Raw genomic sequence first — 13,910 nt, 5'->3', positions numbered from 1 at the left:
AGAATCTGCCTGCTTCTAATCATTGTTTAGTACCTTCAAGTGATTTTTTTTCTATTAATATTTTAGCCAAAGTTTAGAGTTACCTATCCAAGGGTTAGTTTGATTGGAGCTTATGTTGCTAAACTAGAAGTGGAATATTGTGGCTATTTTTTTGAGAACACATGAGTGCCAGAAATTTCATATCTGTGCCTCAGAACAACTGTATATAAACTATAATTATCCGCATTTTATAAATGATGAAAGTAAGACTAGAAATATGGCAGTTATACATCTTCTTGAAGTATTATGCAGTTAGTTGGTGGAGTCAAGATTAGTCTCCACTTGCCTTAATCTGAAGTTCATGCTCTTCTATCCCTTGTTATCTTTATGTTTTTATATTTGAAAAATAATACTTCAGATGTTTGCTGAAATCAGTAAATTTATTGTAAGCATTTTCTCTGAATATAAATGTAATATTAAAACTGAAGTCCTTCTGAAATTATTTCTATATAGAAATGTTAAAATAAACCAAAGCCAAAGTATTATAATGTCTTCGTCATTCAAACACTGTAAATTCAAATCTCCCAAGAATGTAAAGTTAGAAATAGTAGAGGATGAAATAAAACAGTTGATGAAAGAAATGCCAAGATAGGAATGAAAAACAAAACCTTTATTATTAAAGTTATATTTTAAGTTTTAATCTTAGTATATCATCAATTGGTAGTCTTAGTCCAAACACACATATACAAAGCCAGTGCTTTGGCTAGTAGAGTAATAAACAATTTAATAGAAGGAACAATCATATTTGTGCTAAAGAAAGCAGCACAGATCTTTTAAATGGACCCTGAGTGGTGGTAATCTTCATTGACTGACTGCATAATTACTCCTAAATGGCTCTGAATTAACTACCTGCATATTAATTCCTTTGGACGCACTTGTAGCAATTGATTGTAGTTGGAGTTGACCACTTGTGAGGTTGATAAGGAACTGTGTTATGTGCTGTGCCAAAGAGCTTTTAAGCTATTCCCCTGTAATTATTACAGTATTGCTAAAAGTGGTCCAGTATAGAAGAAACTGGATGCAAATGAATAAAACTCCATCCTAGCTTTAAAGAAAGAATAAAGGGGTTCTCAGATGTTAAAAACATGTCAATTCATACCTTTGTAAGCACTTCCTAGAGGCCTCAGAAGAGGGATTGTATTAGACCATTTTACATTAGTTCTTGAGATATACTTGTACCAAAAGCATGTAATAACTCCAGTTTGGGTATTGCACTATTTTTCTGAGCATCTAGCACCCTGTACTAATTTCTGCTGTTACTAGGACCATGTGGCAATGTAGTGACTAATTTTGTTTTATCTCCAGACTAGATTAGGCTGATAGTAAAGAGATGTGCCTTTTGCTTTTTGTACCTGGGTCTAAGCACAGTCTTGAAACAGAGTGTATTCAATAAATAATCACTGAAGTAATAAATGAATGGAGGTCAGGTTTTTAAAAATCTAAGAAATTGCTAATTGCTGCTATAATGGGAATACATTTACCACCACTCAACACTACAAATTATATGTATCATATGATATTTTCATCACTCATAGCAGTAATGGCAAAGTACTTCGAATTTAGCATCGAACTGAATGAATGTTGGCCAGTTTAATTTGCATGCCCACTGACTGCTGAAATTAAAAGTTTCTATTTTTATGCATTTGTTTATTTTATTTTATTTATTTATTTTATTTTATTTATTTATTTTTTTTTAATTTCAGCTCATCATGGGGGTACATAAGTTTAGGTTATATACATTTTCCATGTCCCACCCATCCCCCCGAGTCAGAGTCCCAAGCGCATCCGTTCTCATTCTCCAGACAGTGCACCTGGCACTCATCATGTAGTCATACCTCCATCCCCTCCCCCCTCCACCTCCCCGGGTCTGCACCTTCAAGCATGACCATTCCCCAGAGGGTGTGCAACGCACTCATCATGTAGGCATACACTCACCCCCTCATTTGTTTATTTTAATTGACAAATGACAACTTATATACATTACTGGTATACAATGTGATGTTTTGATATATTTTTGCATAGTGGAATGATTAAATCAAACAGATTAACATATCTATCAGCTCACTTATTTATAATTTTTCTTTTTAATTTTTTTATTATTTTTCATTGAGATATTATATAGATATATATAATTTACCATCTTTATCATTTTTAAGTGTACAGTTCAGTGGTAAATACATTTTTAGTCTTTTTTTTTTTTTTCCTCCTTCATCTCCCAACCCCCTTCCCAGCCTCTGGTAACCACTAGTCTTCTCTCTCTCTTTATGAGATCCATTTTTATTACCTCCCACATGAGTAAGAACATGTGATATTTGTCTTTCTGTGCTTGGTTCATTTCAGTTAACATAATAGCCTCCAGTTCCATGCATGTTGCTACAAACAACAGAATTTCATTCTTTTTTATGGCTTAATAATGTTGGATTTTATATGGAATATTTTCATTTATCTATTTTCTTTACCCATTCATCCATTGATGGCCACTCAGTTTGATTCCATATTTTGACTATTGTGAATAGTGCTGAAATAAACATGGGAGTACAGATATCTCTTTGATATATTAATTTCCTTTCTTTTGGATATATACCCAGTAGTGGAATTGCTCGATCATACGGTGGTCCTATTTTTTAGATCTTTAGAACTTTGGTTAAATTGGTTCCTAGCTATTTCATATTTTTTGTAGCTCTTTTAAATGGTATAGCATTTTTTGATTTCTTTTTTAGATTATTTACTATTGGTATATATAAATGCTACTTATTTTTGTATGTTGATTTTGTATCCTGCAACTTTACTGAATTCATTTATCAGTTCTAACAGTTTTTTGGTGATCTTTAGATCTGTTTTTGCCCCTGAAGGATATCTCATAGAAAAGAGCTTTAGAATTAGGTAAATCTGAATTCAAATGTCACTGACACTCTTGACTATTTAAGTGGCATAGGAAAGCAACTTTGCTTCTCTACACTTTAGTCAAATGGGGACAGCATTGCCAATATTACACATTTCTCCTGAGAAGTAAATGCGTATGTAATAGGATTACCATCCCACTTGCCACACACACAGCCACCCAGAAAAGCTGCTTCCTATCTTTTCCATTTCTCTCATCTAACAGTGAATTTAAAGAATACTAAAATATTTTAATTTATGCTGTCTTGTTTCTTGCAATTATATGCTTTTAGGAACTATTTAAAAGCCTAAAATCATAACACCTTTGTACCGTAAATACTATATGGATAGAAGGCTGCTAAAATTGAGTTTGTTCTTAAAAAAACAATGGGTAACTCACTGGTTCTCAGGTTTTGGGAACCTGTGGGGCTTTTTCAAAAACTAAATATCAAGAGCCTCACTTTCCAGAGATACGTGTTCTTTCACCTTCTTCTCCCCTAAAGTTTTACTAAATTACTGAATAAGAATGCTTTAAAATTTATAAAGTATTATAATTTATTAAATTAGTAATTTAGAGATATTTCTGGAAGATAAAAAATGGTAAGATTAAAATAAACAGAAACATCAGAGGAAGACACACTATATATAAAAGGCTGCTAGGGAGATAAGAGTGTTCCTAAGGGACCCTAAAGAAATTCTGAGCTAACAAAATAAACATGGGGGGGAAATTAAAAATGACAATAAAACAAATATGCGTGGATGCCATGGTCCAAATATAAAGGTTTGGAAGAACTAGTGAAAGTAATGAACATATTCTCTGAAACAGGAAATGGAAATGATTCAGGAGGTTGAAGAGAACTTGACTGGTAATCTGAATTTGTATAAATTCTCTTTTCAGTCATGTATTATATTCTGCTTACCAACTAATGAGTGACCATTTCCCTATGCTCCTGCCTCTGCCCATAACTGGTGCCTAAATTTTATAACATATTTTGCCTATAAGGAGGCTTTCATCAATTTATATTGAAGGACCATGTTAAAACTGGGCTTAGATTTTAAACTTTATACTTTTCTGTGTTTATATTTGTTTGTTTAAACAGTAGTATCTTCTAAACTTATCATCATTAAGAGCCATGTAGTTTAAAAAGTAATAATAACCCAACCTTTTTTATTCATTATTGATTGCATAATTTTTTTAAATGTTAGCAGAATATATTAGGAATCAATTTCTTTTCTTATAAAGGAAAAGGTTTTCTGAAATTCATAAATTATTTCAGCTTTTGAAGTTTAATGCAGTACTTAGAATAAAAACCGGTATGTAATTTTGATGTTCACTGAAATAAAGGTTTAGAATCGTTAATTTTAAGCCTTGAGTTAAAGAAACTCACATTTCAAGATTTAAAATATATGGGAAAATGCAGTGTTAAATTGGCTGCTATAAAATTACTAGGCAAATTGGCAAGAGATGTACAGAATTGTCATCAAGGAAAAATTTTAGATAAGGATCAAGTTAGAGATTTTAAATTATCTAACAGCATCAAGTTCACAAAAGGTTTTCTAAGTTTGGTTTGTTTTAAGATAAAAATTAACTTCAGTAGTTAGTAATTGGAAATTATAACAAAAGTTGGACAGTTATAGGAAACAGTTATACTTTCCTAAGTAAAAATATATTTTTAACCTTCTATTGAATGTACGAATCTACTAGAATCTGAGTTCCAGGAGATCTCTCAGAAATTCTCCTGTCTTATTTCCTGTTGTTACATTCCCACTGCACAAAACAGGGCCTGGTGCACAGCAGCCACCCAGTAAAGTCCAGTGGGTGGATGGATGAAGGAATGAGCACTCTTTGCAAAGGATTACTCAGTGGGGAGTGCTAGATTAGAGACAACTATTTTCTGTTCCTCCTCTCACCCAGCATTACCCACCATCTTTCTACCCCAACACCTAACCTAGTTCCAAACAGTTTTTTATGAAAAAGAAAACTTCCTCTCTGCCTCTTACTCTATTAAAAAAGTTAGTTTTTTGTTCTTATAAGGCAGCTTTACAAGGCAATTATGTATCTGTTGTTTATGAATTTATATCTATATGTATGACTAGAAGGCAGAATGTATTTATTTTGGCAAAACTTTAATGCATATATATTTTAGGAATTTAATACCTTATTTTTTGATAATGTAAAAACAAATTTTTTTACTGCCATTTGAAATGTTTGAAATCTTTTATTTTTTTAAAAAAATTTCATTTTTAGAAGGATAAACAACAAAGAGTTACATGCTAAGTAGAAATGTTAAATGATACTCTCTTTAAAATGGATTAAGAATGATATCGTAGTTGCTAAGGATTGTCTTAATAACTGAAAATAGTATATTTTTCCCCTCTAGTATATGAAGTTATGAGAACTGTTACTAGGAAGACTTGAGTAGTTAATATTAGGGCCATAAATGTTTCACCAAATGTATGATATGATTTATATTAATGTACCAATCAATATTAAACAGTACTTTTTTATTAAGGAAAGGGTAGATAAAAGAAAGTGATAATTCTTTCTCAACTGGACAGATTTATAGAAATTTTAAATAAAAACTTTTTTGGGATGTTTTTTAAATTGTTTGATTCTCTAGTAGACTAACCTGCTCAGTACAACCTCCCACCTAAACTATCACAATAGTCACCCGCCCCTCCTTCCTTCCAACTCTGTCATTACTACACAGTTTGTGCCTTTAATACAACTAGGTTTCTACACGTGACATGTATGCCCCATATCCCAGGCAGAACACTAGAGGACTTAGGTTGAAAATGAGTTTCTCTGTTTTTGTTTTTGTTTCCTACTATAAGGTCCACTGAATTCCTCCTACTGAAATCAGTACTCACTATCAAATTACTTTTTTATTAAAGTACTCTCTGATGGTATGTTAGTGACCAGCCACCCTGGAGTTGATGAAGGGGAGACAAAAGGAGAAAAATTGATGGTTTCTTTTAAAATCACCTCAATATTAATAGGCTTTAGGAAGGCAATTACTGAAGCAAATAGTGTTGCAAATTATTGAGAAGTCATGACAAAAACTCATAATTTACATGCCAGCAGGGACGGACACGAAAAGCAGCCTATCTGGTTCTCTTGGCTCCAGCTCGGCCAGCACATACATGTCCAGTGCAAAAGCTGGAGAAGGAATCCAGGGAGCATGTTCATATACAGTGGCAAGCTCCTCCCCACAACACTTTGGTTTTTCAGAAGTTTTAATACTTTTTTCAAAACCTCTTTGAAAATCAGTCTGTTTCTGATGTTATGTTATTAATATCACAAATTTCCTTGAGTCCTTTCTATGTCAAGAATTGAAGTAACAGAGATGATTAAGTCATTGTCTTGACCTCAGGGAGTCTAGAGTATAAGAGAGGAAAAGTCAGAGAGACAAGTGACTGGTATAAATAGGGAAAAGAGAGATCAACAAAGAGTGCTATGGAAATAGAAATGAGAGTAGGAGTATTCTGAATGGAGAGAACGGGTTTGAACAAACTTACGCGGAAGGTGAAGGAATGAGGCAAGATAGTGCCAAAGGGAAGTCCTCCTAAGCAGAAGGAGGTTTAGAAACAGAAAAGAAAGGGGCTGTTTGTGGCTTGAAATTAGGGTATGGCACTGGAAAATTAGAGTTTCTAGAGTCAGCCTGGGCTCTTACTAGCTAGATGGCCTAGAGGAACTTGAGGTTACTTCTCTCCAAGCCATAGTTCCCTCATCGATAAAATGGAGATAGAAAATTGAGCGCACACTTACGCAAATTGTCTTTAATTTTTTTAATGTCCTATTCAAGCTCAGACTCTGTCACAGTTCCTTTTCTGATTACTCAGAATGATCCTACACTAAAAATCAAATTCCGGTAGCAGTGACAATGTGATGATCACTCAACGTAAGACCTTGAACAAAGCTCTCTCTCAAGTTCCTTTGTCAACATCATTGTTCGCCGAAGGGAAGGAAACTTGTACTGCATAGTTCCAAAAGGCAGAAATAGAGCTGATAGGAATTATAGAGAAAAGAGTTTTGTTATTTTTGTATTAAATAAAAAAGTAAACACATGCTGACAATCAGAATTGGATAATAGTGAGTGACATAGGCTTCAAAGTGAGGAAGGAGCTTTCTGTCATTAGGGGCTACTTGATTGAATCCAAAGAGAAGATAAATGACTTTCTTGTGCTTTACAAAAGGGTATACTTCTTTACATTATATCATCAACAATTTTACTGACAACCAGTTTGTAACTTGTATTAAATTATAATTTATAAATTGCCTTGGATTTCTTTTATACTCTGTACACTGTAGGATAACGAAACAGTTGCTCAGTTAATTTTTTAAGTGCATTGAAGATTGGATGGAACACAGAATAACAAAAAGAGATAACCAATAGCGTAATTCCTGACAGGGCTGTAGCCTCTGAATCTTAAACCCAGCTAATCAAAAGATGGTCTGCAGACTAACAGCAGCAGCACTTGAGAGCTTGTTAGAAAAACAGAATCTCAATCCCACCCTAGACCTGCTGACTCAGACTCTGCCTGTAACAAGGCCCCAGGGTGATGTGGATGCACGTGAACAACAGTTCAGGTGGTCTCCAAAGGTGCTTGGAGTAAGAGCTGCCAGCGTCATCTATTTGGGAGCTTTTGTCTTCATCAGCTCTGACAGTTTCTTAAGTGTATTCTGAGGGACTCCAACTGCAGGCTGCTTTCACCTTTTCCTTTTGTCTGTCCTCTCATTCCCACAGGAACCCTAGGCAAGGAAAAAGACCTTAGAATGATTGAGCTTTATTTTCAGAAAAGCACTGTCAGGAGTGAAGAACGATTGTCAAATGTGTTAAGGATTCCGTAGGAAAAATGCAGTTATCCCTTAGACTGTTATTGCATCAGGGCATGGACCTCAATTGGATCTGTGGGAAGGTTTTCCGCGCTGTGATACCAGTAATATCAGGTTAGGACCCTGTCACAGGTCCTACTCTGTAGTCAGCCATGGGCCCTGCCCTTCCTGAGCCCCAGGAGTCAACTGTATTTCCCAGAGTCACCAAACCAGTAATGCTGTGGAGCTGGTGTTGGCAGTCCTGCCTTCTGCCACTGAACCCATTGTTTTACCTGCTATACTTTGATGCTGCTTCTAAAAGTTACAGATAAAAGCCAAACGATTTAGTATATATTTACAAACTCTTACTCTACTAGACCACATTACTGTTGTTAAATATATAATACGAGAACTGACGTGAGTTGTACCTTCTGTCTGCTCTACTTGTCTTTTAATAAGCAGCCAAAAGAAAATATGAGGACAGTAGAAGCAAAAGGATACACAGTAATTCCCACTTACCAAGTGCCTGTTTTAGGCTAGGCGCTTTACATACCCTATACATAAACTTCACAGCTATTCTGCAGGAAGAGTGATACCATTAACCCCATCATACAGGTGGGAAAACTGAGGCTCAGAGATGAAGTGACAGAACTGAATTCAAGTACGGGTATGTTGAAACCCAAAACATGGTTGTTTTTTTTTTATCACATTTAAAACCTTTTATTCATCTATAAACTAAGTAGTTTCTGATTAGTCAATAATTTCTTGTATTTGTTCATTCAAAGCATCTATTCCCACGAAAGTCTTCCACTACAAAATCCTTTATGGATTTTTTTCATATCTGAGTTTCAGGACCAGAAACCGTGGTTAGCCTGCTAAAAACTGCAGACAGAGCCACTATAGTTCATTCATTAGTCTGCTTTTGAAACTTTCTCTGCAGATGTGTTATCTTTCTGTTTTTCTGTTACACTCATTCTGAGCAGTGTGGCACCCTATTCCTATATCAGTTTGGATCTACTTTTCAAGTTTAAAAAAAAAATCCCGTTGATTATCAATATAAATGTCATCTAACAGGCACTTTTTCTCTTCTTATCTCATGTTGTCAGTCCAGCTGTTTGGCTTTACCCTGAATGTCATTTATAGCACTCACTGAATGTTTTGGGATATGACAAGATTCTTACATCAGCAAGTCACTGTCCTTCATGCCATTCACCCACCAGTGTCATCTAAAGCAATGTTAATGCTATACTGCTTAACACCATTCTGTGGAATTTCAACACTTAAAAAATAATAATCTTCAAAGCATATTTTAGAGATAAGTATCCAGAAATACTAGATGCATCAAATGATTTGTCTCAAATTCTATAGCAGCTAATAATTCCTTACTACGATTCCATACACCCAGTGACACATAATGAAGAATATCGATGATTATGGCAAAGATTTGTGAGCTTCTTGAATATATAAATTTAAATTTATAAATTTATGTCTTTCAATTTGATGAAAGGTATACAGTTGTATATTCAAAAAGCATATTGAATATTTTGTGTTCCATATAGTACCCTGGATGGGATGGTGGAGTATTGGATAAGGAAACAGGAAGCCTTAATTATTTAATAGTTTACATATATGCTAATTAGTTGAAGTAGCACAAAGGAGTTAGATGTACTATATCTACAAACTACTCTTTAATCACATTGAAGATTTTTCTTGATATATACTGGAGATACAAAGTAAAGCAGTACAGAAATTATAGTGTCTCTGTAAGTACAGTTCAAAATGATTGAAATTTATATAAATTGTTGATCTTTATTGAGTCAGAAAACATTTCAAACACTTTATATGTACTATGTAATTTTTCCCTCAAAATAACACTAAGAAATGGGTTCTGTATTTATCCCCATTTCACAATTGAGGAAACTGGCTTGGAGAGTTCTGCTTCTTGGTTTGTTTGAATGTTACCTGGCAGGTAAAGTTAAGCTAGCAAGGCAATGAGGAATTGACTTCAGATCTGATTCCAGTGCCCTTGACTCTTGACCAACATTTGTACTGTTTTTATTTTGGTTTTTTGTTTGTTTTGGTTTTGGCATATGGATATCCAATTGTTCCTGTACAATTTGTTAAAAAATAACAATTATCATCTCTCCCTTGAATTGTCTTTGCTCCTTTGCCAAGAATCAGTTGACTTTATTTCTGAGGGTCAATTTCTGGGCTCTCCATTTTGTTCCATTGATTTGTGTCTAGTCTTTTACCAATACAAGGCTGTCTTGATTACTATAGCTTTATAATAAGTATTAAAATTAGATATTATGAGTCTTCTAACATTGTTTTTCTTCTTCAGTATTATGTTATATCTGCTAGATCTTTTTCTTTTCCATGTATTCTTTAGAATGTTGGTATCCATAACATAGGTCACTGAGATTTTGATTACATTGAGTCTATAGATCAAATTGGATAGAATTGGCATCTTTATAATATTGAGTCTTATAACCATGACTATGGAATATTTCTCCTTTGATTTCTTTCATCAGAGTTTTGTGGTTTTCTACATAGAGATTCTGTACATATTTTGTTAGCTTTGTGCCAAAATATTTCATTTCTTTTGTGGTTTCAGTAAATGTTTTTGTGTTTTAAACTTTAAATTCCAGTTCATTACTGGCATATAGGAAAGCATTTGACTTGCTAACCTTATATTCTTAGATCTTATTTTATTAATTTATTAGTTTTAGGAGTGACTTTTTGTTTCTCTTTTTTTATTATTCGTTGGTGGCATTTTCTACATAGACAATGATGTCACCTGTGAAGAAAGAAAGTTTTATTTCTTCCTTCAAAATTTATATAATTTTTATTTACTTTTCTTATCTTATTGAAATAGGTAGTAATTCCAGCATAGTGTTGAATGCAGTGAGAGTAGACCTCCTTGTCTTGTTCCCAATCTTAAGGGAAAACTATTCAGTTTCTCAACATTGACTATGTTGTAGGTTTGTTTTAGTTGTTCTTTTTCAACTTGAGGAAATTTTCATCTATTCCTAGTTTACTGAAAGTGATTGTCATGAATTGGTGTTGCATTTTGCCCAATGCTTTTTCTGTTCTATTTATATAACCATAAGATTTTTCTATTTTAGCCTTATTGATGTGTAGTAGATTACATTGATTTTCTAATAATGAACCAACCTTATATACCTGGAATAAATCCTACTTGGTCATGTTATATAATTCTTTTTTTTTTTTTTTTTTTTTTTTTGAGACAGAGTGTCACTTTGTTGCCCGGGCTAGAGTGAGTGCCGTGGCGTCAGCCTCGCTCACAGCAACCTCAAACTCCTGGGTTTAAGCAATCCTACTGCCTCAGCCTCCCGAGTAGCTGGGACTACAGGCATGTGCCACCATGCCCGGCTAATTTTTTCTATATATATTTTTAGTTGTCCAGATAGTTTTATTTCTATTTTTAGTAGAGACGGGGTCTCGCTCAGGCTGGTCTTGAACTCCTGACCTTGAGCGATACACCCGCCTCGGCCTCCCAGAGCTAGGATTACAGGCGTGAGCCACCGCGCCCGGCCATATAATTCTTTTAATATATTATTGAATTCAGTTTCCTAATATTTTTGAGGATTTTTGCATCTGTGTTCATGAGAGAGATTTATTTCTACTTTTTCATCATATAATGAAATGTGTTTTTCTACATTGGTTATTAGAACCACATGCCTCGTCCTGGGGAGGTCAGAGAGCAGCTGGATTGGTCCCAAAGCCAGCACCTGTCCTTCCCTTTTCCACCTACCCCCAGCCAGTTGTAGCCCCCAGAGGGAGAATTAGAAAAGAATTCTGGGAGACACCTTCTATGATAGGTCCCTGCCAAGCTGGGACCAATCATCTCTGGCTGGCCCAGGTTGGTCCAGCCTCTGACTAGTAATATAGAAATAATTTTTATAAGGCGCTTCCAATGACCAGGTTTATAAAGTTAGTTAGGAAGGTTCCCTCTGATTTTATTTTCTAGAAGAAACTGTAGAAAACTTGTATCATTTCTTCCTTTAATATTAATATTTGATAGAATTCAGTGAAACCATCTGGAATGTGTGCCTTCTTTTTTAAATGTTATTACTTATTGATTAAATTTATTTAATATAGGTCTATTCAGATTGTTTAATTCTCTTTGTGTGAGTTTTGGTCATTTGTATATTTCAATGAATTAGTCCCATTCATCTATGTTAATAAATTTTGAGGCCTGAAGTTGTTCATAGTATTCCTTCATTATCCTTTTATGTCCTGAGGTTAGTAGGGATGAAACCTTCTTTGTTTTTGATATTGGTGGATTTTTTCCTTGTTTAGCCTGTCCAGAGGTTTATCAGTTTTATTGATCTTTTCAAGGACCAGCTTTTGGTTTTGTTAACTTTCTCTTTTGTTTTTGTAAAATGAGTTTTGAACTGTGTATTTGCCATCCCGAACACACTGGAGGAGGAGGAAACTGATCTGTAGACAACTAGCATTACCAGCTCCAGTTCTTATTTGGTGGACCTTGTATAGGTGAGATGGATCAGGCTGTGTCTTTTATTCTCTGATGTGGACACCCTTTTCTGTACTTATTTCTTCAAATAGAACTTGCACATTTTCTCACGTTTTTGCTTAAGTTGAACCATGCTTGATATAGCCACATCCTTTCTTCCTCTCTGACTTGAAATCTCATGTTTTACGTTAGAAATACATGAATATGTTGAATTCTGCTTTAGAAAATGCTTATATTTATTTAACTTAAGAATTCTATTTTATATTACCATGTAGGTGATACATTATTTGGGAAAGTACAATTTATTCTCTCTCTGGTGAAACTGTGGTATATGTTTTGGTCTCTGACTTTGCTCTCTAAGCTTCAGTTTTCTTGTCCATAGAAAAGCAAGGTAAGGCCCACTTGATGGTGTGATCCTGGCATGGCATCATGTGGAAGTCAACAGTGCATGCAGCCTCTCCAGATGTCATAGCTTCCTGCTGTGCATACTAGCCAGAAATTAAGTCTGAACTTCTTTGATATTACCACATTGTTGCTGGACTAACTGCCTGAATGACTTCACTTCCTTTTGGTAGATAACTGTTTCTTGTTTGCTTTAATTCTTACTTTGCTTATGATTTCCTTATTCCTTTTTACAGAAATATAGCACATTGATTTTTCTGAGGTTTAAACATATATGAGTAATGGAATGTTAGAGAATATGATAAATATTGCTAATTTGACCTTCTTGCTTGCAGGGGAAGGGGAGGAGTCACAGCCCGGCCGGTTGGAGTTGGTGTCCCTCGTGGGACACCAACTCCCAGGGGAGTCCTATCTACCAGAGGGCCAGTGAGTCGAGGAAGAGGACTTCTCACTCCGAGAGCAAGAGGAGTCCCTCCAACTGGGTACAGACCTCCACCACCACCCCCAACACAAGAGACCTATGGAGAATATGTAAGTGAAGGTGTCAGACACTGGCACTGGACGTTGTAACCAAGTACCTTCCCTCAGTTTGTTTTAGCTCTTGAATAATTCTACCTTAGTTCAACAAACATTTATTGAATGCTAAATAAGTACTTAGTACTAGAGATACAAAAATGACATGACCTCTTTCATCAAATAGCTTAAATCTTAGGTATGGAAGAAAAATTTGAGTGGTGAGGAGGTGCAAGTCTGGGGTCCAGGAGACGTGTTATCAAGCTCTTATAAGAGTTTAACATAACATTCTTTCATATTCTACTTCTTGAATACTTCAATCATTAAAAAAATAATTGCCTACATATACCAAGATGGTTTCACCCTTAAGTGTTTTCCCCTAAACTGTGCTGCTGAGTATAGAGTTTTGATGGAATTCTTCTCAGGGAAGAAGACAAAAGTTCTTTTTTTTTTTCTAATTCAGTGAGTTTTTTTATTCACCCTTCAGTGTTTCTTTGATATGGTTCATAGACTGATTTAACATAAGAGAAAGAACCATGAAAATTGAGAGGGAAAGGAATTCTTTAAGACTATAAGTCCCCTGGGACTCTTACTATAATATCTTAGTTTATCACAAATGAAGAAAATAAGCAGTGGATAGCGAATTCATATTAGTAATTGAAAATATTAAAGTAAGAGTATATCAGCTGTTGTCAGTGAAAGGGAAGCATTGATAGGGATAAAATGCAAGAACCAATAGATTTTCATGTTTTACTTTAATGG

The 13,910-nt window shown here is 34.8% G+C and overlaps 1 protein-coding gene across 1 annotated transcript in view; it reads left to right on the top strand.

Moving 5' to 3' along the window:
• Positions 1-13,910, top strand: part of KHDRBS3 (KH RNA binding domain containing, signal transduction associated 3) — a 164,443-nt gene that overhangs the window by 84,147 nt on the left and 66,386 nt on the right. Inside the window, exon 6 of the mRNA XM_045561489.1 lies at positions 12,971-13,166. Coding sequence (XP_045417445.1) covers positions 12,971-13,166 — 196 coding nt within the window. The remainder of the gene's footprint in view (positions 1-12,970; positions 13,167-13,910) is intronic.

This window comes from Lemur catta, chromosome 9 (genome assembly GCF_020740605.2).
Source record: "Lemur catta isolate mLemCat1 chromosome 9, mLemCat1.pri, whole genome shotgun sequence".
Taxonomy (NCBI): Eukaryota; Metazoa; Chordata; class Mammalia; order Primates; family Lemuridae; genus Lemur; species Lemur catta.
This window is presented reverse-complemented; position numbering and strand designations above follow the sequence as displayed.